We start from the raw sequence: 23,661 nt of genomic DNA on the forward strand, positions 1-23,661 counted from the left end.
AAAAGGGGATTTTCAAGGGTTTGAAGTTCATATCACAAAATTTGATTTAGAATTTTTGAGAATTTTTGAAGCAGATCTATTGGGTAACTCGATTTTGATTATATTACATTAATCTATTGTTGTATTCTTCAGTTTATTAGGGGATTTGAGTGAGTAAGATGAGAAAATGGGGGAAAAGTTCCCCCACCAAGAATCTGAGTTTTGAGTGGGATTTGGGCGTTGGTTTTGGATGATTTTTGTACGAGTGAACTCGTGAGTGAATGGGTATTCATAATTTGTGACTTTTACCCGATTTCGAGACATGGGTCCTGGGAGGATTTTTAGGCGTTTTTCTATTTTCTTGCCGTAGCTTTGATTTCATTAGTTAAATTAGTTGTTTGTAGCTATATTTACGTTATGTAATTGATTTGGCTAGATTTTGGCCATCCGGAGTCGGATATTCGTGGAAAGAGCATTGTGACTGAATAATTTAGCTTGGTTCAAGGTAAGTGACTTGCCTAACCTTGTGTGAGGGAACTTCCTCAGAATTTGGTACTGTTTGATATATGAGCGCCGTGTACGTGAGGTGACGAGTGCGTACATGGGCTATTTGTTTAAAAACTCCATTTTCATTAAGTAAAATATCTGTTTTTCTTTAAACTGAGCTACACTAGCCTATGTAATTATCCTGTCTAGTTTAGAAAAGCATGGTTGCATTCCTTAACTGGCTATTTGAATTCTGGGTAGCATGTTTAGTGAATTTTCCTATTCTTCCTTGACTCAAACTTAACCTAAATTGTTGGTTTTTGTTATAAATGTTATTTCGATTGGTTGAGCTGAATATTTACTTTGGGACTACGGAACAGTATTCTGGTAGATCCCCTGCATATTTACTTTGGGACTACAGAACAGTATTCCCTTAAATCCCCTACATATGTTCTTTGGGACTATGGAATAGTATTCCGGTAGATCCCCCTACACATTTATGTTTGGGATTACAGAACGGTATTCTGGCAGATACACCGGTACCTTTACATTTGGGACCACGGGACGGTATCCTGGGAGATTCCCTGTTGTTATCTCTGTGTACTAAGCTGTTGTTTTCCTGTGATTTCATTCTCATTAAATTTTAGTATTTATCCATACTGAAATATTTCATTTTGTCTCATTTTATTATATGTATACCAGTAGAGCCCTCACCTGATCTCATCACTACTCAACCGAGGTTAGACTTGGCACTTACTAGGTATTGTTGTGGTGTACTCATGCCCTTTCCTACACATGTTTTTTGTGTGCAGATCCAGGTACCTCATATCAGTTGTATTACCAATGAGACAAGACGACCGTAGAGACTTCAAGGTATATCTGGCGCGGTTGCAGACCTCAGAGTCACTATCTACTTTCCTCAAGTTAAACACTTCTTGTATTTTCTTCTTTGTTAGATTCTGGAGTTTAGAAGTACTATTTTTCTTTCTGTAGCTTGTGACTTATGACATTCCGGGTTTTGGGAGAGTTTAAGTACTTTTCGAAAGTGATTATTGGAAATGCCTAGCGTCATCTAATTTCCTTATATAAATTTATGTGTTAGTTGATAACTGTTATGTTTTTCATTCCTTTTTCTGCAATGTTAGGTTTACCTAGTCGTACGGACTAGGTGTTGTCACGATGGTTCATGGAGGGAGAACTTGGGTCGTGACAAGTTGGTATCAAAGCACTATGTTCATAAGAGTCGTGAGTCATAAGCCGGTTTATTAGAGTCTTGCGGATCGGTACAGATACGTCTATACTTATCTTCAAGAGGCTATGGAACTGTTAGAAAAATTCTACTTTATTTGATTCCCTGTCGTGCAAGATTATTGATTTCGAAATTCAAAACATCTGTCTTCTATTTTCTCAAGATGGTGAGGACACGTGCTACCGAAGATGACTAGGCACCCACGCCCCTTGCTTGAGCCACCGGAGGCTGGGTAGAGGCCGGGGACGAGCATCTGGTGCAGCCAGAGCACCCTGACGAGCTACTATAGAGGAGCCACCAGTAGCTCCAGTTGGAGCGTAGGCACCTGATATGCCTGCTACTACTACTACTACTACTCCAGCTCTCCAGGAGACCCTTGCACCATTCATGAGCATGTACAACACTTTCAGGCAGGTTTTATTCCCCTTGGTGCAGCTACATCTCAGGCCGGGGAGGAGCACAGACTCCCGCCTCCCATACCCCAGAGCAGCGAGTTTAGGTTGAGCAGATTCCAAAGGTTATACTTGTACCACCTGTAGCTCCAGTTCAACCCGAGGGTAGGGCAGTAGTCTTAGAAGAGGAGCAGCGGAGACTTGAGAGGTATAATAAGTATGACCCTCCTACATTCAGTGGTCTAGCATCGAAAGAAGATCAGGGATTTCTGGAGGAGTGCCACCGTATCCTCCGCACTATGGTTATAGCAGAGTCGAGTAGGGTTTCTTTCACACCCTTCCAGTTTCGGGGAGAGCCTATCAGTGGTGGCATACTTTTGAGTTGGATAGTCCGGCTGAGGCAACTTCCCTTACATGGACTCAGTTCTCAGACATGTTTTTGAGAGAGTATGGTCCATAGAGCCTCAAAGACGCATGACACGCAGAGTTTGAGTAGTTGTGCCAGTGCTATGACTATTTCAAAGTATGCAGTCCATTTTTGTGACTTGGCTAGACATGCACCGGCCTTGGTTTCTACAGTTCGAGAGAGGGTTCGCTGGTTTATTGAGGGGCTCATTCCAGAATCAGGTCTAGCATGGCCCGGGAGTTAGAGATGGATATCGCATATCAACATGTGGTGAGTATTCCTAGGAGATTATATGGCATGTATGCTCGAGATAGGGAGGAGAGAGAGGCCGAGAGGTCTCGAGAGTCGGGCTATTATTCTAGTGCCCGTACCCCAGATGCAGTTCATCATGGTAGGGGTTATGTGAGTCGTGCCATTCATTCAGCTCTTCCAATCGCTAGTGGTATTCCAACTCCTCCTAGACCTCATGAGCCTTATTATGCACCTTTGGTATCTAGTGTGCCTCCTGCATGGGGTGCTTTTAGTGGTCAGTCTAGCAGACCTGGCCCGAGCCGGTCACAACTGTCATGTCCTCCTAGAGTTTGTTTTGAGTGTGGCGACACTCATCATATGGTGAGGGATTTCCCCAGTATTAGGAGGGGTGCGCCTCCATAGACTTCTCAGCCACAACGTGCTCCATAGGGTTCTCAGGCTATGATTACAACACTAGCTGCCACCCCACCTGCTCAGCTAGCTAGAGGTGGAGGTCAGGGAGGTAGAGGTCGCCCTAGAGACGAAGGACAAGCCAGATGCTATGCCCTTTCTGCTCGTACAGAGGCTGTTGCTTCTGATTCTGTCATTACAGGTATTGTCCCAGTCTGTCATAGAGATGCATCGGTTCTATGCGATCCAAGCTCCATTTGTTCTTATGTGTCATCTTATTTTGCCCCATATTGGGGTGTATCTCGGGATTCTTTGAGTTCCCCTATTTATGTGTCTACTCTTGTGGGAGATTCTCTTGTGGACCTCGTGTATCAGTCGTCGTTGATCATTCTTAGTGGTTTTGAGATCGGAGCCGATTTATTATTGCTCAACATAGTAGATTTTGATGTTATCTTAAGCATGGACTGATTGTCTCCCCATTATGCTATTCTTGATTGTCACGCTAAGACCGTGATGCTAGCTATTCTAGGTTTACCGCGATTAGAGTGGAGGTGTACCTTAGATTTCACTCCCAGCAGAGTTATTTCATTTCTTAAAGCTCAACGAATGGTTGAGAAGGGGTGTAATGCATATCTAGCCTATGTGAGAGATGTTAGTGTTGATACTCCTACAGTTGATTCAGTCCCAGTAGTGAGGGATTTCCCTGATGTGTTTCCAGTTGATATTCCGGGCATTCCTACCGATAGAGATATTGATTTGTTGTCGGGCACTCAACCCATCTCTATTCCTCCTTATCATATGGCCCCTCCTGATTTGAAGGAGTTGAAGGAACAATTACATGATTTGCTTGATAAAGGCTTTATTCGACCCAGTGTGTCACCTTAGGGTGCTCTTGTCTTGTTTGTGGAGAAAAAGGATGGTTCTATGCATACGTGCATTGATTATCGCTAGTTGAACAAAGTTACAGCTAAGAACCGGTATCCTTTGCCTAGTATTGATGACGTGTTTGATTAGTTATAGGGTGCCTGAGTATTTTCCAAGATTGATTTGCGTTCAGGTTATTATTAGTTGAAGATTCGGGAGCTAGATATCCCGAAGACTATTTTCAGGTCTCGGTATGGTCATTACGAGTTCCTTGTTATGTCATTTGGGCTGACCAACGCCCCAACAACATTTATGCATTTGATACATAATGTATTCTGGCCATATTTTTACTCATTCATCATTGTCTTTATTGATGACATTCTGGTATACTCCTAGAGTCGGGAAGATCATGAGCAACACCTGAGGACAATGCTTCAGACCTTGAGAGAAAAGAAATTATATGTAAAGTTCTCAAAATGTGAGTTCTGATTAGATTACATGGCATTCTTGGGTCATGTGGTATCGAGTGAAGGGATCAAGGTGGATACGAAGAAAGTGGAAGCAGTGCAGAGTTGGCCCAGATCATCCTCAGCTACGGAGATTCAGAGTTTCCTTGGTTTGGCGGGGTATTACCGTCGATTTGTTGAGGGATTTTCATATATTGCAGCACCCATGACCAGGCTGACCTAGAAGGGTGCTCCGTTCAGGTGGGCGGAAGAGTGTGAGAAGATATTTCAGAAGCTCAAGATAGCTTTGACTACAACCCAGTATTGGTATTGCCTTTAGGTTTAGGGGTCTTATACGGTTTATTGTGATGCGTCATGAGTTGGCCTTGACGTAGTGTTGATTCAGGACTTTAGGGTGATTGCCTATGCGTCTAGACAACTGAAGGTGCATGAAAAGAACTATCCTGTCCATGACCTTAAGCTAGTAGCTATTGTTCATTCCTTGAAGATTTGGAGGCACTATTTGTACGGTCTTCCTTGTGAGATCTACACTGATCATAAGAGATTGCAGCATTTATTCAAGCAGAAGGATCTTAATCTGTGTCACAGGAGGTGGTTGGAGCCGCTTAAGGATTATGATATCACCATTTTGTACCATCCGGGGAAGGCCAATGTAGTGGCCGATGCTTTGAGTCGCCGGGCAGAGAGTTTGGCTTATCTACTAGCAGCAGAGAGGCCCATGGCATTGGATGTTCAGGCCTTAGCCAGCCAATTTGTGAGATTGGATATTTCGTAGCCTAGCCGAGTATTGGCTTGTGTGGTCTCCCGGTCTTCTCTTTATGATCGTATCAGGGAGCGTCAGTATGATGACCCCCATCTGCTTGTCCTTAAGGACACGGTTCAGCACAGTGATGCTAAAGAGGTTACTATTGGGGATGATGGGGCATTGAGGATACATGGCATGCTATGTGTGCCTAATGTAGATGGTTTGGGTGAGTTAATTCTTCAGGAGGCTCATAGCTCGTGGTACTCTATTCATCCGGGTTCCGCAAAGATGTACCAGGACTTGAGGCATCATTATTGGTGGCGTAGGATGAAGAAAGACATAGTGGAGTATGTTGCTCGGTGTCTAAATTACTAGCAGGTGAAGTATGAGCATCAACGACTGGGTGGGTTGCTTCAAAAGTTAGAGATTCCGGAGTGGAAATGGGAGCGAATCACTTAGACTTTGTTGCTGGACTCCCAAAGACTCAGCGGATGTTTAATACAGTTTGGGTGATTGTGGATAGGCTAACCAAGTCAACTCATTTCCTTCCTGTGATGACTACCTATTCTTCCGAGCAGTTGGCTCGAGTTTATATTCGTGAGATTGTCAGATTTCATGGCGTGCCGATATCTATCATCTCTGACCAAGGTATGTAGTTTACTTCACAGTTGTGGAGAGCCGTACAATAGGAGTTGGGTACTCGGGGGGAGTTGAGCACAACATTTCACCCACAGACGGACGGACAGTCCGAGCGCACTATTCAGATTCTTGAGGAAATGCTCCGTGCGTGTGTGATGGAGTTTGGAGGTTCTTGGGATCAGTTCTTGCCACTTGCAGAGTTTGCCTACAACAACAATTATCAGTCCAGCATTTAGATGGCACCATATGAGGCTCTGTATGGTAGAAGATGTCGTTCCCTAGTGGGTTGGTTTGAGCCGAGCAAGGCTAGATTATTGGGCACAAACTTGGTTCAGGACGCTTTGGAGAAGGTTAAGGTGATTCAGGATAGACTTCGATCAGCCCAGTCCAGACGGAAGAGTTATGCAGACCGAAAGGTTCGCGATGTTTCATTTATGGTTAAAGAGCGGGTCTTGCTTCGGGTTTCTCTTATGAAGGGCGTTGTGAGATTCATAAAGATGGGCAAGTTGAGCCCAAGGTTTATTAGTCCCTTTGAGGTGTTGCAGCGTGTTGGGGAGGTTGCTTATTGATACGCTCAAATTACACTTTAATTAATAGTGTAAGGCAGTCGGTGTCAAATATAACAACTCAACAAGGTTGGGGTCGAATCCCATAGGGAATAGGTGTGAAAAGGTTACTCGAATAGTGTGTTACTTGACTAAAGTCGTAATTCTATTCGGTTAGTAGTAACAAGAATATGAATTGAGATTGGTTTAGTGAAATAACTAATTGTGATATTGAGAGTGTAAATAATTTGATTAAATAAACCAAGGTTGTGTCCCCTTCAATGAAGTGTAATTCTATCGGTGTTAATATGATATATTTCTAATGGAAGGTTATTTTGATATGCAAATGATTTCTAAATGACTACCCAATATTTTCCAATAGTTGGGTAGTATTTCCTATTTACGATTTTTCCAAATATAAAAGATTTGCAATTAAGAATAATCAATATATGCCAAATAAAATCCACTTATTCCTAAGCGATTCTATTAAACAATGTTTAAAGCCTTGAGTCTTTGATATTTAATTCTACCAAATTCCAACCCACTTTCCCAAGCAAAGTAAGAATTTAATGGCACTTGTTAATGTTTGCAACCACCAACAATAACTGAAGAATGAGAAGTAAATAAATATCAACCAACCATTATACATATATTCAATGTTAAACACCATTAACATAACACCCACTTAGGGTCCACAACCTTAGTATTTAAAGTTAGCTACATATACTAAAATACAAAAGAAAGAGAATATTTAATGCCATAAAGCTTACAAAGTGAAAGATTCTTGACCCAAAAGCTTCCAAAAGAGAGGAAAATTAAAGCCTTGTATTGTAGCTCCAAAATCAGATAAGATGCCCCTACAAAACCCCAATAAATCTATTTATAGTGGGTCAAAACTCGGGACAAATGTTGGACAAAAATACCCTTTCCGGTAAAATATGCGACCGCATATCTGACGTATAACAGACATGCGATCCGCATTCTTGACATAACCATCACATCTTCAAACCCTAGTTTTCAGGCCTTCATTGCATTGATGTTTTGCAGTCTTCATTGCAGATCTGCGATCGCATTTCGCGTCGCATTTTCTTCTTTCAGAAATCTTCATGTGGAGTTTGCGATCCACTATGTGGCTTGCAAACAGGTTATGCGATCGCAGATTGGACCGCATTTCTTGCATTGGACTTTGCCCAGAAATCTGTTGTGGTTTGCGATTCCCTTGTGCATTCTGTGGCTCGCATGTTGGATTTGCGATCGCATATCTACATTTGCGATGCCTTTTTGTTCTTTTCTTGTCTTTTTGTGGCTTTTTAAATTCATTTCCATGCTCTTAAGTACTTAAACCTCATACACTGCAAAAATACTAAAATTACATAAGTATAAAAGATAATTGCATCTAAAACAAGCTAAAATCTTAGCAATTTGTATCAAATGTGCCGAAATTCTCCGGCACATCAACACCGCCAACTTAAACTCTTGCTTGTCCTCAAGCAACTAAGACAACACTATCATATTCTAGACTCCATCTGCAAGATATGAAATAATAGTGACCATGGACGGTGTTTGTTGTTAGTACGACAAACATTCATTTCTTATTGTTCTACCATTCTTGAACCATCAATATATACAAGGAAACTAATCAACTTGTGAAACCTTGAGCCTCAAACAATGTGACAAAATGTTACCCTCAGCTGAGTGCACTTGCATTTGACTCAAAATCTCAACTTTTGTCCAACTTCACAATTCATGTGCCCTCACTTAGAAAGAAAGTCCCAAAATCACAATATTTACAATGACAATAAAAAGGGACGAATTCACAAATACACTCACCCTCAAAAAGAGTTTCAAGTGTTACAACATACCATACTATAGGCTTGCCCGTATTTTAATTCATCACTTTATTCTAAGAAAGCTTGGTTGGGGATCCCATAAGGACTTTTTAAGCTTGTAATGTAGGTTTAGGGAAGGGTCGAATAAGCCTTTGGATACAAGTGACTACACCCTCCTTGAACACTAATCACATTTTTCTTTCTTGTGCTCTTTGTTTCTTTTCAAACCACATAGCCTTCATTAGCTTCAACTTTTCCACCATTTAGCCATATCAACTACCTCTTATATTCTCTTCAAGGCTCCTTCTGTATAAATACTCACAACTCTTATACTTTTTTTCTCTTTTTCTCTTTTTTTTTATATATTTTGCTTTTGGAGCTTGAGTAGTTTCACATTTTGAGGTACACTTTCCTGCGCTTATTGCACAACCTTGCCAATTTTCGGCTTGACACCACACCCCCAACTTAGGCTTTAGCCTCATTCTCAATGCTCAAGGAGGGACGGGTTCAAAAGAGGGAATTATTTTGCAAAAAGGGAAAAGTTTGTAATGAGGTAGCCAAAGAAAAGGTTAAAGGCTCAAATGGCGTGACTAGTGATACTATCTGTACAATGGGTGGCTTGAAAGGCTAACTGGTTTTCCAAAAATCACAAAGACTGCCTAAGGTCATTCTCAAACCAAATATAATTATTATAAGCATCGAAAAACCAACCGGACAAGTTCTAGATGGCAGAAGTAAACACAAGAATTATTTACACAAAGAACTCACACATATGGCACACGAACTGTTTGGTTTACATAGTTTGAAGCCCTCGAGTCAATACTTGGCAACTCAAAGCTTTCATCATATATACATGTATAACTCTTGGTAGACATAGAGTCACAAAGCGAGCCTCAAATTCACACAGTTGATATCTCTTTTTTTATATTAATGGAAGGGTATATGCTATATACAGACACACATGCTTGAAACTAAACAAGTACACCAACCCAGTCAACATGCTTCATTCTACTGTCCTAGTTCTACTATTACACCATTGGAAAAGAACCCAGCGAAGAAAAACCAAGGGGAATTCATTGCTAATTACTAAAGATGGACAACTATATACTTGTTTTTGTTTTGTTTTGTTTTTTATACACAAGGATAACATAACTTATGTATGGAAATCACAAAACACCAATATATACAGAATCATGAAACACAAATGAGTACATAAGTTTATTTATAGCACAAAAACATAAACATGTACAATAGTTGCCAATTTCACAAAAAGAGGCTACCACCCCAACTAAAAAGCATGCATTGTCCCCAATACATAAGAACATAAAATAGAGTTTAGGGTTCTCTAAGGCGCACTAAGCGCTATGGGAGTTGGAAGCCGACTGGGTGATGGTGGGGTCACCCTCTGATGCTGAAGCTAGACTAATGAGATCTCGGTCTGAGGAGTGACCTCCACTGATGGAGGAGGGATATCTAGCTGACCCAATACTGGAGCTGGGGCCTGTGAACTGCTAGCCTTGCTCGCTAATGGCTGAGTGGCTGATGGATCTGCAGGGGCATCCATATCTACTAGCGAATGTTGTATTGCTATCTGAATTGTTGCTTGTTCCTCATCCTTGACTGTAGAGGCAACAATCTACTTGCCCTTCTCCTGAGGCCATCATCCTCCGTGGACCATGAATCCTCCTCATCCTCTCCCTCGTCTGCCCCTTACCCTCGGACTCTGTAGAATGTTTGGAATCCTCCTCGGAAGAAAGCTCAATATGTGCAAGAGGAGGTGGAGGCTGGGAAGCCCCGACAGTCGGAGGTGCAATATCTATCATCAGAGTGGAGAAGTCAAGGTCCAATCCTGGTGCTGTTGTGTCTGTCCCTGCTCACCGTCCTTGGACAGGAAGGATGATAGATCGAACTCCAAAGTCTGCATCTTGTGGAGGTCAGTCTTCATAGTGGCAACTTCCTCCTGAAACCTAGGTAAGTTACCAACCTCACCTCGCTCTATCTTCTTAACCCTCAACTCAAGCTGTTGCAGGCGATCCCCATAAGTTGTTTGTTGTTGTTGGAGTGCTGTCACTGAGGAATGTATAGGGGTCAAGGCCTGTTTGATGAGGGTGGGCAAGTTCTTCAGAAGCTGGTCTATCTTAGCATTGGCATGCAGAGCAATGAGACCAAGCCTCGAGACGGCTGAGCAGTGGTGGACTGAGAGGCAGGCTGTGAAGTAGAAGTGGATGCAACTAGAACCTGAGGGGACACAGGAGTCTGGGAATCTGAAGGCTCTACATCAACTGGACCCTGAGTTTGAATCTTTGGGGGGATAAACAACATCATTTATACGTGTGATATCAATATCCTTCAACGCCTTCCCTGTCTAGTCAGTGTGTGGCATGTGTAGGGACTTTCACAGCCGTACAGAGGGTTGTGATCAAACAGGGGAATGGAAGTGAAGTGTCTACCTGCTTTTCTCGAATCCCTAAATTCCGGAAGATCAAAGCACCCACATCGATCTTGATTCCCGTCATAATGCAGGCAATGAGAAGAGCTTTCTCAATGCCTATATCAGTCTCATTTCTTGACGGTATCAACCAAGAAGTGACAAAGCTAAGCCAAAATTAACCCTCTCGTGTGAGATCCTCCTTGTATATTTTGTGTGCATGGTTGATCCAGGCAGTGGTCCCTTTTGCTATCACAGATGCTATCCAACTCCGCTCATTCTCCCGGTTTACCCATTTGGTGTGGTACTCAGCTGTGCCCGGGCTCAAGTCAGGGATGTAGAATTCGTTGATAGTCTCATCACTGCAGAGTACACTCTTCCCCCGAACTAGCACAGTGTCATAGAAAACCCTGTTGTGCTTGTGATGAGCAGTTATGGAGGCTCCATAGGAGGCATAAAACTCACAGACAATAGTTTCATTATATTCATCAGGCATCTCCATGAAGCTATCCCATTTTCTTGCTTTGATGTTCTACTAGATGTGGGGGTACTGGTCTTGTAGCCCATTCGTACTCAGTTGTTTTTAGGCTAGGATTTTTCGTTTGTTCAGCCCTTCTCTATAAAGCTCCCTGGACCCTTCGACCCCAAACCTGAGCTGGAAGTCATCTCCTTGTTTCCTTCTTGCCTCAGCCTGTAGGTCAACTTCGGGTAAGGTCTCCTCCTCATCATACTAGGAGGGACGTGTTGCAGTAAGGTCCTATCGCGGACCTTTCGCTTGTTGAGCTTGACGACTAGAGGATGCCCCATTTTTGGGAGGAGGCTTTATGTTTCTTTAGAGCCATATCTGCACACAAGTTAAATGTGAGTGACATGGTAGGCAACAGTGAAAAGAAAACAGAAAAACTAAAAAATTTTTTAAGAATGTGACAGGTTATGCGGTTGCATAACCACTATGCGGACCGCAAACTTGTCGCAAACTTGCAAGCTCTTTGAATGATCTAAGTATGAGATGGGTTATGCGATCACATAACCACTATGCGGTTCACATAACCATCGCATACCTGATTGCTCAGAAAACAAAATCACAGAATGCAATCGCAAATTCCACCGCAAAGTGGGAAATGCGATCGCAAAATGGCCGCAGAAAGTATGTTATTAAACTGGGTGTTCTATGTCAGTATGCGGTGACTTTGTGGTCCGCACATCAATTATGCGATCACAAAGTCGCCGCATTTGGTCATCTTCCTTAGCTAGCTAGGGTTCACTTATGCGGCAGAAATACGGACCGTATTTTGATTATGCGAGCCGCAGACTTCATCGTCCCCAACGATTGAACTCAACCCTCAACAATGGCGGTCCTAATTGTTACTACCCAGTACCCCAAAACACATTACTTAACCAATATCACATTATGAACAAACATCTAACTACAAAACATAATTAAGAAGAAAGAAAGAAAAAGAGAAATGAAACAACAATAAAAAAAAACAAAAAAAACAAGAACAAATGCACAAACTAAAGCTGGCAATAATGGAATTGGGACAAGGAAAACATACCAGTGACGAGTTTATGAGCACACTTGGAAGATTAGTTCACGCACTAGTCATTTTGCCTTCTCCGTTCCTTTTCTCTTTTGTTTTTTTTCATTTTGTTTTGTTTCTGATAAAATGAAAAAAAAATTCTTTTTGTTTGTTTTGAATGAAGAGATGCGAGGGGTATACCTGAACGATTTGCGGTGTGTAAGTCACCACAAAACACACTATGCGGCCGTATAAGTGTTATGCGGTGGAACCAAGAGAGTTTCTGGAGGGCCACAAATGCGGTGCACTATGCGATCGCATAGTGTAAATGTGGTCCGCAAAGTGCACCCACTTGTCGCATTTGTATCACCAATTTTATCCAAACACACTGTGTTGATTTACGACCAAAATGCGGTCCGCATAGTAAAAATATGACCGCATATGTGTAGCAAACTACCCAAGGTGATTTTTCTTCCCTTTTTCATGCAATCTTACCCCGTGTTATGATCTTTTGAATCCCCTATACTCTAACACACACTTTAAATTTCTCAATTAAATCTATCTAACAAAATTAAAAACTTAAAGGCCAAAAAGGGTGTTACCACACATGGGTTGCCTCCCATGAAGCGCTTGATTTAACGTCGCGGCACGACGAAGTTGGCGTTCCTTTTGATTCACTCATTGGTCAGGCACAGACCATATTTGAGAGCCAGCTGCTCCACCAAATGTTTTTTCCATTTGTGCCCAAGTAGTGCTTGACTCGTTGGCCATTCACTTTGAAGGTTCGGAGCCCATCCTCTGATTCTAGTTCCACAGCTCCAAAAGGAGAGACATTTACCACCTTGAACGGACCAGACCATTTTGATTTGAGCTTCCCTAGAAACAATTTGAGCCTTGAGTTAAAGAGCAAAACCAAGTCACCCGACTTGAACTCCCTCTTCAAGATCTTTTTGTCATGGACAAACTTCATCCTTTATTTATACACAGCTGCACTTTCATATGCATGGAAACAGAATTCCTCCATTTTATTGAGTTGTGTTAACCTCAAATTTGCAGCTTCAGCCCAGTCCAAGTTCAACCTCTTCAGAGCCCACATGGCTTTGTGTTCCAATTCTACGGGTAGATGACAAGCTTTTCCAAAGACTAACCGATAAGGAGAAGTACCAATAGGAGTCTTGTATGCCGTGCGGTACGCCCATAATGTGTCATCTAGCTTCCATGACCAATCGGTCCTGTTTGCATTGACGGTCTTTGCTAGAATGCTCTTTATCTCCCGGTTGGAAACTTTAATTGACCACTTGATTGGGGATGATAAGGTGTGTCCACCTTATGCTTGACGCCATACTTCTCTAGTAGCCCTGTGAAAGCATTGTTACAGAAATGAGACCCACCATCACTAAGAATGGCCCTAGGAGTGCCAAACCGAGTGAATATGTTTTTCTTTAAGAATGCGGTAACACTCCTTGCCTCGTTGTTTGGTAAGGCAATTGATTCAACCCATTTGGACACATAGTCCCACCAAGATGTATTTCATGCCACAAGAGCTTACAAAGGGACCTATAAAATCAATTCCCCACACATTGAAGATTTCTATCTCCATCACAGAGTGCATTGGCATTTCATGCCTCTCGGAGATTGATCCTTGCCTTTGACATTGGTCACAAGCCTTGACCAATTGATTGGCATCATGATATATTGACAGCCAATAGTAACCACATTCAAGAACCTTAGCCGCAGTTCGATTTCCCCCATGATGACCCAAACTGGTGAGTCGTGGTATGCCTTTAGAATTGGCATAATCTCTTATTCTAGAACACACCTTCTGATGAAGTTGTCTGCACAAACACGGAACAAGAATAGTTCTTCCTAATAGTATTGCTGACAATCTCTCAAAAACTTCTTCTTTTTGTAGGATTCCAATCCATCCGGAATAAGGTCACTAACCAAGTAGTTGGCAATATCGGCATACCAAGGAGAAAAAGTGCTAGATAGTGCCAATGTGTGTTCATCCGGGAATGCATCGTTGATTTCAAGATCTCCCTTTGGACTTCCTGCCTCTTCAAACCTTGATAAATGATCCGCTACTTGATTTTGAGTTCCCTTAAGATCCTTGACCTCGAAGTAAAATTCTTGCAACAACAAGACCCATCGAATCAACTGAGGCTTTGCATCCTTCTTTTCCATGAGATAGCGAAGAGCAGCATGATCTGTGTACACTATCACCTTGGATCCTAACAAAAAAGCTCGGAACTTCTCAAAGACATAGACAATGGCAAAAAGTTCTTGTTCAGTTACCGTGTAATTCATTTGCGCCCCATTGAGTATCTTGCTTGCATAATAGACCGGGTGGAGAACCTTGTTGTGACGTTGGCCAAGCATTGCTCCAATAGCTACACCACTGGCATCACACATGAGCTCGAAAGGAAGAGACCAATCAGGTGTGACAATAATAGGTGCCGTGGTGAGCCTTTGCTTCAATTCCTCAAAGGCTTTGAGGCATTTCTCGTCAAACACAAATTTGGTATCTTTCTCAAGGAGTTTGCACATAGGATTTGCAATCTTGGAGAAATCCTTGATGAAATGCCTGTAGAACCCGGCATTCCCCAAGAAACTTCGAACACCTTTAACGAAAGTAGGTGGAGGAAGCTTGGAAATAATATCGATCTTAGCCTGGTCAACCTCTATGCCATATTTTGAAATTTTATGCCCCAATACAATACCTTCATCCACCATGAAATGGCATTTCTCCCAATTGAGCACAAGGTTGGTCTCTTCACATCTTTTAAGCACTTGTTTAAGATTGTTAAGACAATGATTAAAAGAGTCACCTACCACTGAGAAGTCGTCCATGAAAACCTCTAGAAAATCCTCTACCATGTTGGAAAAAATGGACATCATACATCTTTGAAAAGTAGCCGGAGCATTGCACAAACCAAATGGCATCCGACTAAAAGCAAAAGTACCATAAGTGCAAGTGAGTGTTTTCTTCTCTTGACCCTCCAATGCCATGTTGATTTGGTTTTACCCGGAATATCCATCAAGAAAGCAATATAATGACCTTCCCGCTAGCCAATCAAGCATTTGATCAATAAAAGGCATAGGGAAATGGTCTTTGCATGTGGCACTGTTGAGCTTCCGATAATCCATGCACACCCTCCATCCAGTCACCGTTCTTGTTGGGATGAGCTTATTTTTATCATTTTCAACCACGGTCATACCTCTCTTTTTCGGCACACATTGCACCGGGCTCACCCAAGAACTATCGTCAATGGGGTAGACTACCCCGTCATCCAACCACTTGATAATTTCTTTCTTTATCACTTCTTTCATAGACGGGTTCAACCGTCGTTAATGTTCCACACTTGGTTTTGTCTCATTCTCCAATTGGATCTTGTGTTTGCAAATTCTGGGGGGAATCCCTCGGATATCCACAATTGTCCATCCAATAGCTTGCCTATGCTCCTTCAAGACTTCCAACAATTGTTCTACCTGCACATCATTCAACAAAGAAGAAACGATTACCGGTAAAGTATCATTTGAGCCAAGAAATTTATACCTCAAGTGTGGTGGAAGTGGTTTGAGCTCTAGTTGTGGTGGCTCAATAATAGAAGGTTTTGGGGGAGGAGTGGCTCTATTCTCCAAGTCGAGAGAGAGTTTACCGGAGCATAAGTGCAGGACCCAAGCCCTTCCAATGCATTTACCGATTCCATATATCCTTCCATATCTTCACCATCAAAGTTCACCAAAATAGCTGCCAATGCCTCACCTAGGCATTGTTCTTCCATCTTCATTTCAACCGCATCTTCCACTTCATCAACAACATCAATCACCGAGATACTCTCATATTCATGTGGTAGTTTCATACCGTTGCTTTCTTGGAATGTGACCTCTTCATCATTCACACGAAATTTGATCTCATTCCGTTCCAAATCCATTAGTGCTCTTCCTGTGTCTAGGAATGGTCTCCCAAAAATGATAGGGATCATTTTGTCAACTGCACAATCAAGAATTACAAAAATCGGCGGGTAAATGAAACTTTCCCACTTTAACAAGTACATAATCAACAATTCCCACCGGTCTCTTTATGGAATGATCGGGCATTTGCAATCTCATACTTGTAGGCCTTTGGCATACCTAACCCTACTTGCTTGTAAATGGCAAGAGGCATCAAGTTGATGCTAGACCCATTATCACAAAGGGCTCTTGCAAAATTATGTGCCCCAATAGTACAAGGAATGGTGAAAGCTCCTGGGTCTTCTTTCTTTTGAACGGTAGATGTTGCAATGATGGAACTAACCCGGTGAGTCACATTCACCACTTCGTTTTTGGTGGTTCTCTTCTTGGTGATCAAATCTTTTAAATATTTAGCAAAACCCGGTATCTCTTGAAATGCTTCCACAAATGGAATATTCACCGATAATTTCTTGAGAATGTCATAGAACTTTTCGAGTTTTCTATCATCAATCTTCCTAGCAAGTCTTTGAGGGAATGGAGGAGGAGGTCTAGGAATAGGTGGTAGAGTTTTTGGTGTCTCTTTTACCTTTTCCTTTACCTCGTCCCGGTTTTCTTGTTGCACTTTCAACTTTTCCGGAACCTTTTCAATTTCAACAACCCTTGGCTCATCAACCTCAACTTCATGATCGGACTCTTCAATTTCAACCACGTGTTCACTCCCTCCTTGTAGTACCTTCCCACTCCAAGTAGTAATCGCCATGACATGAGAAGTTGGACCACTCCCACTACCCTTGGGGTTCGCAATTATGTCACTTGGAAGTGTCCCTTTTTGCTTCGGATTTTGTTCTCTAGAGAGGTCTCTCATTTGCATCTCCAATTTTTGAATGGATGTGGTATGAGAACCAACAAGCTCAGTCATATTCCTCATAGAAGTGTCAGACTTCTCTTGATTTTGCAATACCCATTCAAGCATGCCTTCCAACTTAGACTCACTTGAGGAACCTTGATTTGAATATTGACCATTTGGAGGAAGATAGGGGTTTGAGCTCCAATTTGGGAAGTTGTTATTGTTGTTCCAATTACCTTGATTTGAGCCGCCTTGGTCATTACTCCAATGCTGGTTGCCTTGCCCTTGCGGGTGAGGCCTCCATTGATTTTGTTGTCCTTGACATTGGTATTGTTGCCTTTGATATCCACCTTGAGAGTTGTTGACATAGTTTGCCTCCTCAAAGTCCTCATTTGATAAGGGTTTCACATCTTCCACCACATTTACTTTCTTCGTCTGGCTTTCTGTGAACATCTTTGTCAACACATTGACATTTGTGGCAAGCCTGCAATCACTTGATCCCTTTCTTGGTTTTCCTTGATCATGGTGGTCAAGGACGGAGACCCATATACAATTCCACCTGTGGTGTCCTCTGAGTGCCATGCTTGATTATGCTTTGGCATTTTGTCAAGTATTTGTGTGACCCTTGCGAATGATTTGTCCATGAAAGATCCATCAGCTGTATTCTTGGCTATAGATTGGTTCATAGGATCCAAGCCCATGTAGAATTTTTCCAACAAGATAGAATCTGGAAAACCATTGTTGCGATACCTCACCAAGTATAACTTGAACCGATCCCATGCCTCATGTAAATGTTCTCCCGGTACTTGCTTGAAAAAGAAACTTTTATCCTGGAGCTCAGACTTCTTACTTTGCGGGAACCATTTAGCTAAGAATGGCCAGACAAGTTCAGGCCAAGAATGAATGGAGTTTGGTGGCATATTCTGAAGCCATTTCCTTGCGTCCCCAGCTAGTGAGTATTTGAAGCACCTCAACCTTAGAGAAACATTCGAGACGTTGTTCTGCTTATGCATCAGACACACGCCCAAGAAGTTTCTAAGATGTTGTGTCGGATCATCATCAGTGGAATTCCTGAAAAACCCATCTGCTTTGAGCATAAGGATTAAACCATGTTCCACCTTGAAAGTTGCATCGCCAACAGTCGGAGGTACAATAGCATTTGTATCCTCAATATACTCCTCTATGTCCGCAAAAGGATTTTCTTCCATTTCCGCCTCCATTTCTTATTCATATTTGGCCATGTTTTCCTATCAAAACCAAGCAAAACAAGCAAAGTGTGATGGAATAGACTAAGACGTAAAGTAAAGCAAACACTAATTAGTAATTTCAAAATCGTAATCCCCGGCAACGGCGTCAAAATTTTATACGCTCAAATTACACTTTAATTAAATAGTGTAAGGTGGTCGGTTTTAAATATAATAACCCAACAAGGTTGGGGTCGAATCCCACAGGGAATAGAAGTGAAAAGGTTACTCGAATAGTGTGTTATTTGACTAAAGTCGTAATTCTATTCGGTTAATAGTAACAAGAATATGAATTGAGATTGGTTTAGTCAAATAACTAATTGTGATATTGAGAGTGTAAATAATTTAATTAAAGAAACCGAGGTTGTGTCCCTTTCAATGAAGTGTAATACTGTCGGTGTTAATATGATATATTTCTAATGGAAGGTTCTTTTGATATGCAAATGATTTCTAAATGACTACCCAATATTTTCCAATAGTTGGGTAGTATTTCCTCTTTACGATTTTTCCAAATATAAAAGAGTTACAATTAAGAATAATCAATATATGCCAAATAAAACCAACTTATTCCTAAGAGATTCTATTAAACAAGGTTTAAAGCCTCGAGTCTTTGATATTTACTTCCACCATATTCCAACCCACTTTCCTGAGCAAAGTAAGAATTTAATGGAACTTGTTAATGTTTGCAACCACCAACAATAACTGAAGAATGAGAAGTATATAAATATCAACCAACCATTATACATATATTCAATGTTAAACACCCATTAACATAACACTCATTTAGGGTCCACAACCTTAGTATTTAAAGTTAGCTACACATACTAAAATACAAAAGAAAGAGAATATTTAATGTCATAAAGCTTACAAAGTGAAAGATTCTTGACCCAAAAGCTTCCAAAAGAGAGGAATATTAAAGCCTTGTATTGTAGCTCCAAAATCAGACAGGATGCCCCCACAAAACCCCAATAAATCTATTTATAGTGGGTCAAAACTCGGGACAAAAGTTGGACAAAAATACCTTTTACGGTTAAATATGCGACCGCATTTCTGTCGCATAACAGACATGTGGTCCGCATTCTTGACATAACCATCGCATCTTCAAACCCTAGTTTCCAGGCCTTCATCGCATTGATGTTTTGCGGTCCGCATTGCAGATTTGCGATCGCATTTTGCGTCGCATTTTCTACCTTCAGCAATCTTCTTGTCGAGTTTGCGATCCATTATGTGGCTTGCAAACAGGTTATGCGATCGCAGATTGGACCGCATTTCTTGCATTGGACTTTGCCCAGAAATCTGTTGTGGTTTGCGATTCCTTTGTGCATTGTACGGCTCGCATGTTGGATTTCCGATTGCATATCTACATTTGCGATGCCCTTTTGCTCTTTTCTTGTCTTTTTGTGGCTTTTAATTCATTTCCATGCTCTTAAGTACTTAAACCTCATACACTGAAAAAACACTAAAATTACATAAGTGTAAAAGATAATTGCATCTAAAACAAGCTAAAATCTAAGTAATTTGTATCAAATGTGCCGAAATTCTCTCACATATCACTTATGAGCTTTCCTTACCTCCCAGCTTGGTAGGAGTTCATCTGGTATTTCATGTTTCGATGCTCCGGAGTATCACGGTGATCCGTCTCATGTGTTGGATTTCAGCTCAGTCTAGTTGGACTAGGATCTATCTTATGTTGACGAGCCAATGGCTATATTGGACATACATATTCGAAAGCTGAGGTCAAAGAACATTGCATCAGTGAAAGTTCAATGGCGGGGTCAGCCGGTCGAGGAGGCGACTTGGGAGACCGAACTAGATATGTGCAGTCGTTATCCTCATCGTTTTACCACTTTATATATGTATCTATACTCATTCGAGGACGAAAAAATGTTTTAAGAAGGGGAGGATGTAACGACCCGGTTGGTCGTTTTGAGAATTAACGCCCTGATTCCCTATTAACTGCTTCCCTCATATCTATTTCTGCTATTGTGACTTGCCGGGAGGATTCGTTTTGAGTTTCGAAGTGTTTTGGGACACTTAGTCCCTACATGGGAAATTGAGTCTTAAGAATTTGGACCGTAGTCAAAACAGTGTGAAGACGGGTCTTGAATGGAGTTCCGCCAATTTTGTTAGCTCTGTTGGGTGATTTTGGACTTAATGGCATGACCGGATCATGTTTTGGAGGTTCGTAGCTTATTTAGGCTTGAAATGGCAAAAGTCGAATTTTGGAGATTCAGACCGGTAGTGGATTTTTGATATCGGGGTCGAAATAGGATTCCAGAAGTTGTAATAGGTCAGTAGTGTGAATTATGACTTTTGTTCAAAATTTGGTATCAATCGGACGTGGTTTGGTAGATTTCTGCATCAGTTGTAGAAATTTGGAGTTTCAATTTCATTAAGTTTTGATTGGAGGGTGATTTGTGTTTTTAGAGTTGTTCGATGTGATTTAAGGGATCGACTAAGTTAGTATAGTGTTTTAGGATTGGTTGGTATGTTTAGTGGAGGTTCAGGGGCCTCGGGTGAGTTTTGGGTGCTTAACGGATCAAGATTGGAATTTATGTTAATGCTAAAGTCTTCAGACTTCTGGTGTCGGGACCGCGCGTACGGAAGATTAAGCGTAGAAGCGGATTTGAAAGGAGTGGTTAGGGGTCGTAGGTACGAGGTGATTTCTTCATTTGCGATGCCCGTAGATGCGCTTGAGAGACCACAAAAGCGGTGAAGGACCGCAGAAGCGGACATGGGTCTGCAGGTGCACACATGCTGGTGCGACCTTTTAATCACAGAAGAGGGCACCGAGTTTTAAGTAAAATCCACACCTGCGATGGAAATTTCGTAGGTGCTGGACCGCAGATGTAGCGGACCCTTAGCAGAAGCAAAAATTGCTGGGCAGAAAAGGGGATTTTCATGGGTTTGAGGTTCATATCGAAAAATTTGATTTGAAGCTTGGTGGAAGGCGAATTGTTGAGAGTTTTTGAAGGAGAGCTATTAGGTAACTCGATTTTGATCATATTACATTAATCTATTGTTGTATTCTTCATCTAATTAGGGGATTTGAATGAAAAAGATGGGAAAATGAAGGAAAAGTTCCCCAACCAAGAATCTGAGGTTTGAGTGGGATTTAGGCATAGGTTTTAGATGATTTTTGTACGAGTGAACTCGTGAGTGAATGGATGTTCATAATTTGTGACTTTTTCTTCCTTAACTTTTATTTCATTAGTTAAATTAGTTGTTTGTAGCTATATTTATGTTATGTAATTTATTTGGTTAGATTTGGGCCATCCAGAGTCAGATATTCGTGGAAAGAGCATTATGACAGATTGATTTAGCTTGGTTCGAGGTATGTGGCTTGCCTAACCTTGTGTGTGGGAACTCTCCTAAGGATTTGGTATTTTTTGATATATGAGCACCATGTACATGAGGTGACAAGTGCGTACACGGGCTATTAGTTGAAAAACTCCATTTTCATTAAGTAAAATATCTGTTTTTCCATAAATTGAGCTACACTAGCCTATGTAATTATCTTGTCTAATTTAAAAAGCTTGCCTGCGCTTCTTAATTGCCTTAACTACCTATCTGAAATATGTGTAGCATGTTTAGTGAATTTTCCTGTTCTTCCTTGACTCGGACTTAGCCTAAATTGTGGATTTATTGTTGTAACTATTATTCCTGTTGATTGAGCTGCATTTTTTCCTTGGGACTACAGAAACGGTATTCCGGTAGACCCCCCTGCATATTTACTTTGGGACTATAGAACAATATTCCGATAGACCCCCTTGCATATTTACTTTTGGACTACGGAACAGTATTCCGGTAGATCCTCCCTGCACATTTACGTTTGGGACTACAGAATGGTATTCCGGTAGATCCCCCTACACATTTACGTTTGGGACTACAGAACGGTATTCCGGTAGATCCCCCGGCACCTTTACGTTTGGAACGACGGGACGGTATCCGGGGAGACCCCTAGTTGTTATCTTTGTGTACTGAGCTATTGTTTTCCTGTGATTTCATTCTCGTTAAATTTTACGTATTTATCCTTACTAAAATATTTTATTCTGTCTCATTTTACTATATGTATACTAGTAGAGCCCTGACATGATTTTGTCACTACTCGACCGTGGTTAGGCTTGTCACTTACCGGTTACCGTTGTGGTTTACTCATGCCCTTTCCTGCACATGTTTTTCGTGTGCAGATCCAAGGACCTCACATCAGTTGTATTATCATCGAGACGAGACAACTATAGAGACTTGAAGGTATATCTGCCGCATGTGCAGACCTCAGAGTCCCTATCTACTCTTCCTCAAGTTGTGCAGACCTCAGAGTCCCTATCTACTCTTCCTCAAGTTAAACACTTCTTGTATTTTCTTCTTTGTTAGATTCTTGAGTTTAGAAGTACTATTTTTGTTTCTGTAGCTTGTGACTTATGACATTTCGGTTTGGGAGAGTTTAAGTACTTTTCGAAAGTGATTCTTGGAAATGCCGAGCGACATCTCATTTCCTTGTTTAAATTTACCTGTTTGTTGATAGCTGTTATGTTTTTCGTTCCTTTTTCCGCAATGTTAGGCTTACCTAGTCATAGGGACTAGGTGCCGTCACGACGGTTCACAGAGGGAGAACTTGGGTTGTGACAAGTTTGTATCAGAGCACTAGGTTCATAGGAGTCATGAGTCACAAGTCGGTTTATTGGAGTCTCGCGGATCTGTACAGAGATGTCTGTACTTATATTCGGGAGGCTATGGAACTGTTAGGAAAATTCCACTTCATTTGATTCCTTGTCGTGCAAGATTATTGACTTCAAAATTCTAAACTTCTGTCTTCTATTCTCTCAGATGGTGAGGACACGTGCTACCATAGATGACCAGTTACTCGTGCCCCTGAACTCATCATACGAACCTGTTGGAACCTTCAAATCCCAATTTCGAGGCCATTTACTCAAGGATAAAACCTTGGTCAATTCTTCTAATTTAAAGCTTCCGAAATGAGAATTTCTTTTCCAAATCAACCCCGAACTTACAAAATTGAGTTTCGGCCACACGTACAAGTCATAATACCTGAAGTGAAGCTACTCAGGGCCTCAAGCCACCATAAGACGCGTTAGAGCTCAAAATAACCGGTCGGATCGTTACATTCTCTCCCACTTAAACATACGTTCATCCGCGAACATGCTAAGAACTACTCTAGAGTTGTCCGAAATTACTATTAACACATCGTGCATCTACCTATGTTACCACAACCCACTTGAGCACATTAGCTCGAGCAAATCTGAAAATACTCTCCTATCTAGTCAAATAAGCCTCTGTGCCAAATTCCAACAACTGAAATCCTCCACCGGGTCTGTTTCCAACATACGAACACTGTATTAGTCACCACAGACTGTATCTAAACATGATTGCATACCTTTACTGAATTCACACCGTGCACTGCATA

The 23,661-nt window shown here is 41.5% G+C and overlaps 1 protein-coding gene across 1 annotated transcript; it reads right to left on the reverse strand.

Moving 5' to 3' along the window:
- Positions 1-15,539: 15,539 nt before the first annotated feature.
- LOC138881162 (uncharacterized) lies at positions 15,540-17,445 on the reverse strand. The gene is made up of 3 exons (XM_070161368.1): positions 16,326-17,445; positions 15,851-16,185; positions 15,540-15,680 (listed from the first exon to the last, which is right to left on the reverse strand). Exons 1-3 carry the CDS (start codon positions 17,443-17,445, stop codon positions 15,540-15,542), a joined length of 1,596 nt encoding a protein of 531 aa, XP_070017469.1.
- Between the last annotated feature and the right edge of the window lie 6,216 nt (positions 17,446-23,661).

The sequence above is a fragment of the Nicotiana sylvestris genome, chromosome 11 (genome assembly GCF_000393655.2).
Source record: "Nicotiana sylvestris chromosome 11, ASM39365v2, whole genome shotgun sequence".
Taxonomy (NCBI): Eukaryota; Viridiplantae; Streptophyta; class Magnoliopsida; order Solanales; family Solanaceae; genus Nicotiana; species Nicotiana sylvestris.

Coding starts and splice junctions, on each gene's coding strand:
- LOC138881162 (XM_070161368.1), bottom strand. CDS start 17,445: ATGTTCACAGAAAGCCAGACGAAGAAAGTAAATGTGGTGGAAGATGTG. Junction 16,186..16,325: donor TTACAAGCAAGTAGGGTTAG/GTATGCCAAAGG, acceptor TTGATTGTGCAG/TTGACAAAATGATCCCTATC. Junction 15,681..15,850: donor GGTCCTGCACTTATGCTCCG/GTAAACTCTCTC, acceptor AATGATGTGCAG/GTAGAACAATTGTTGGAAGT.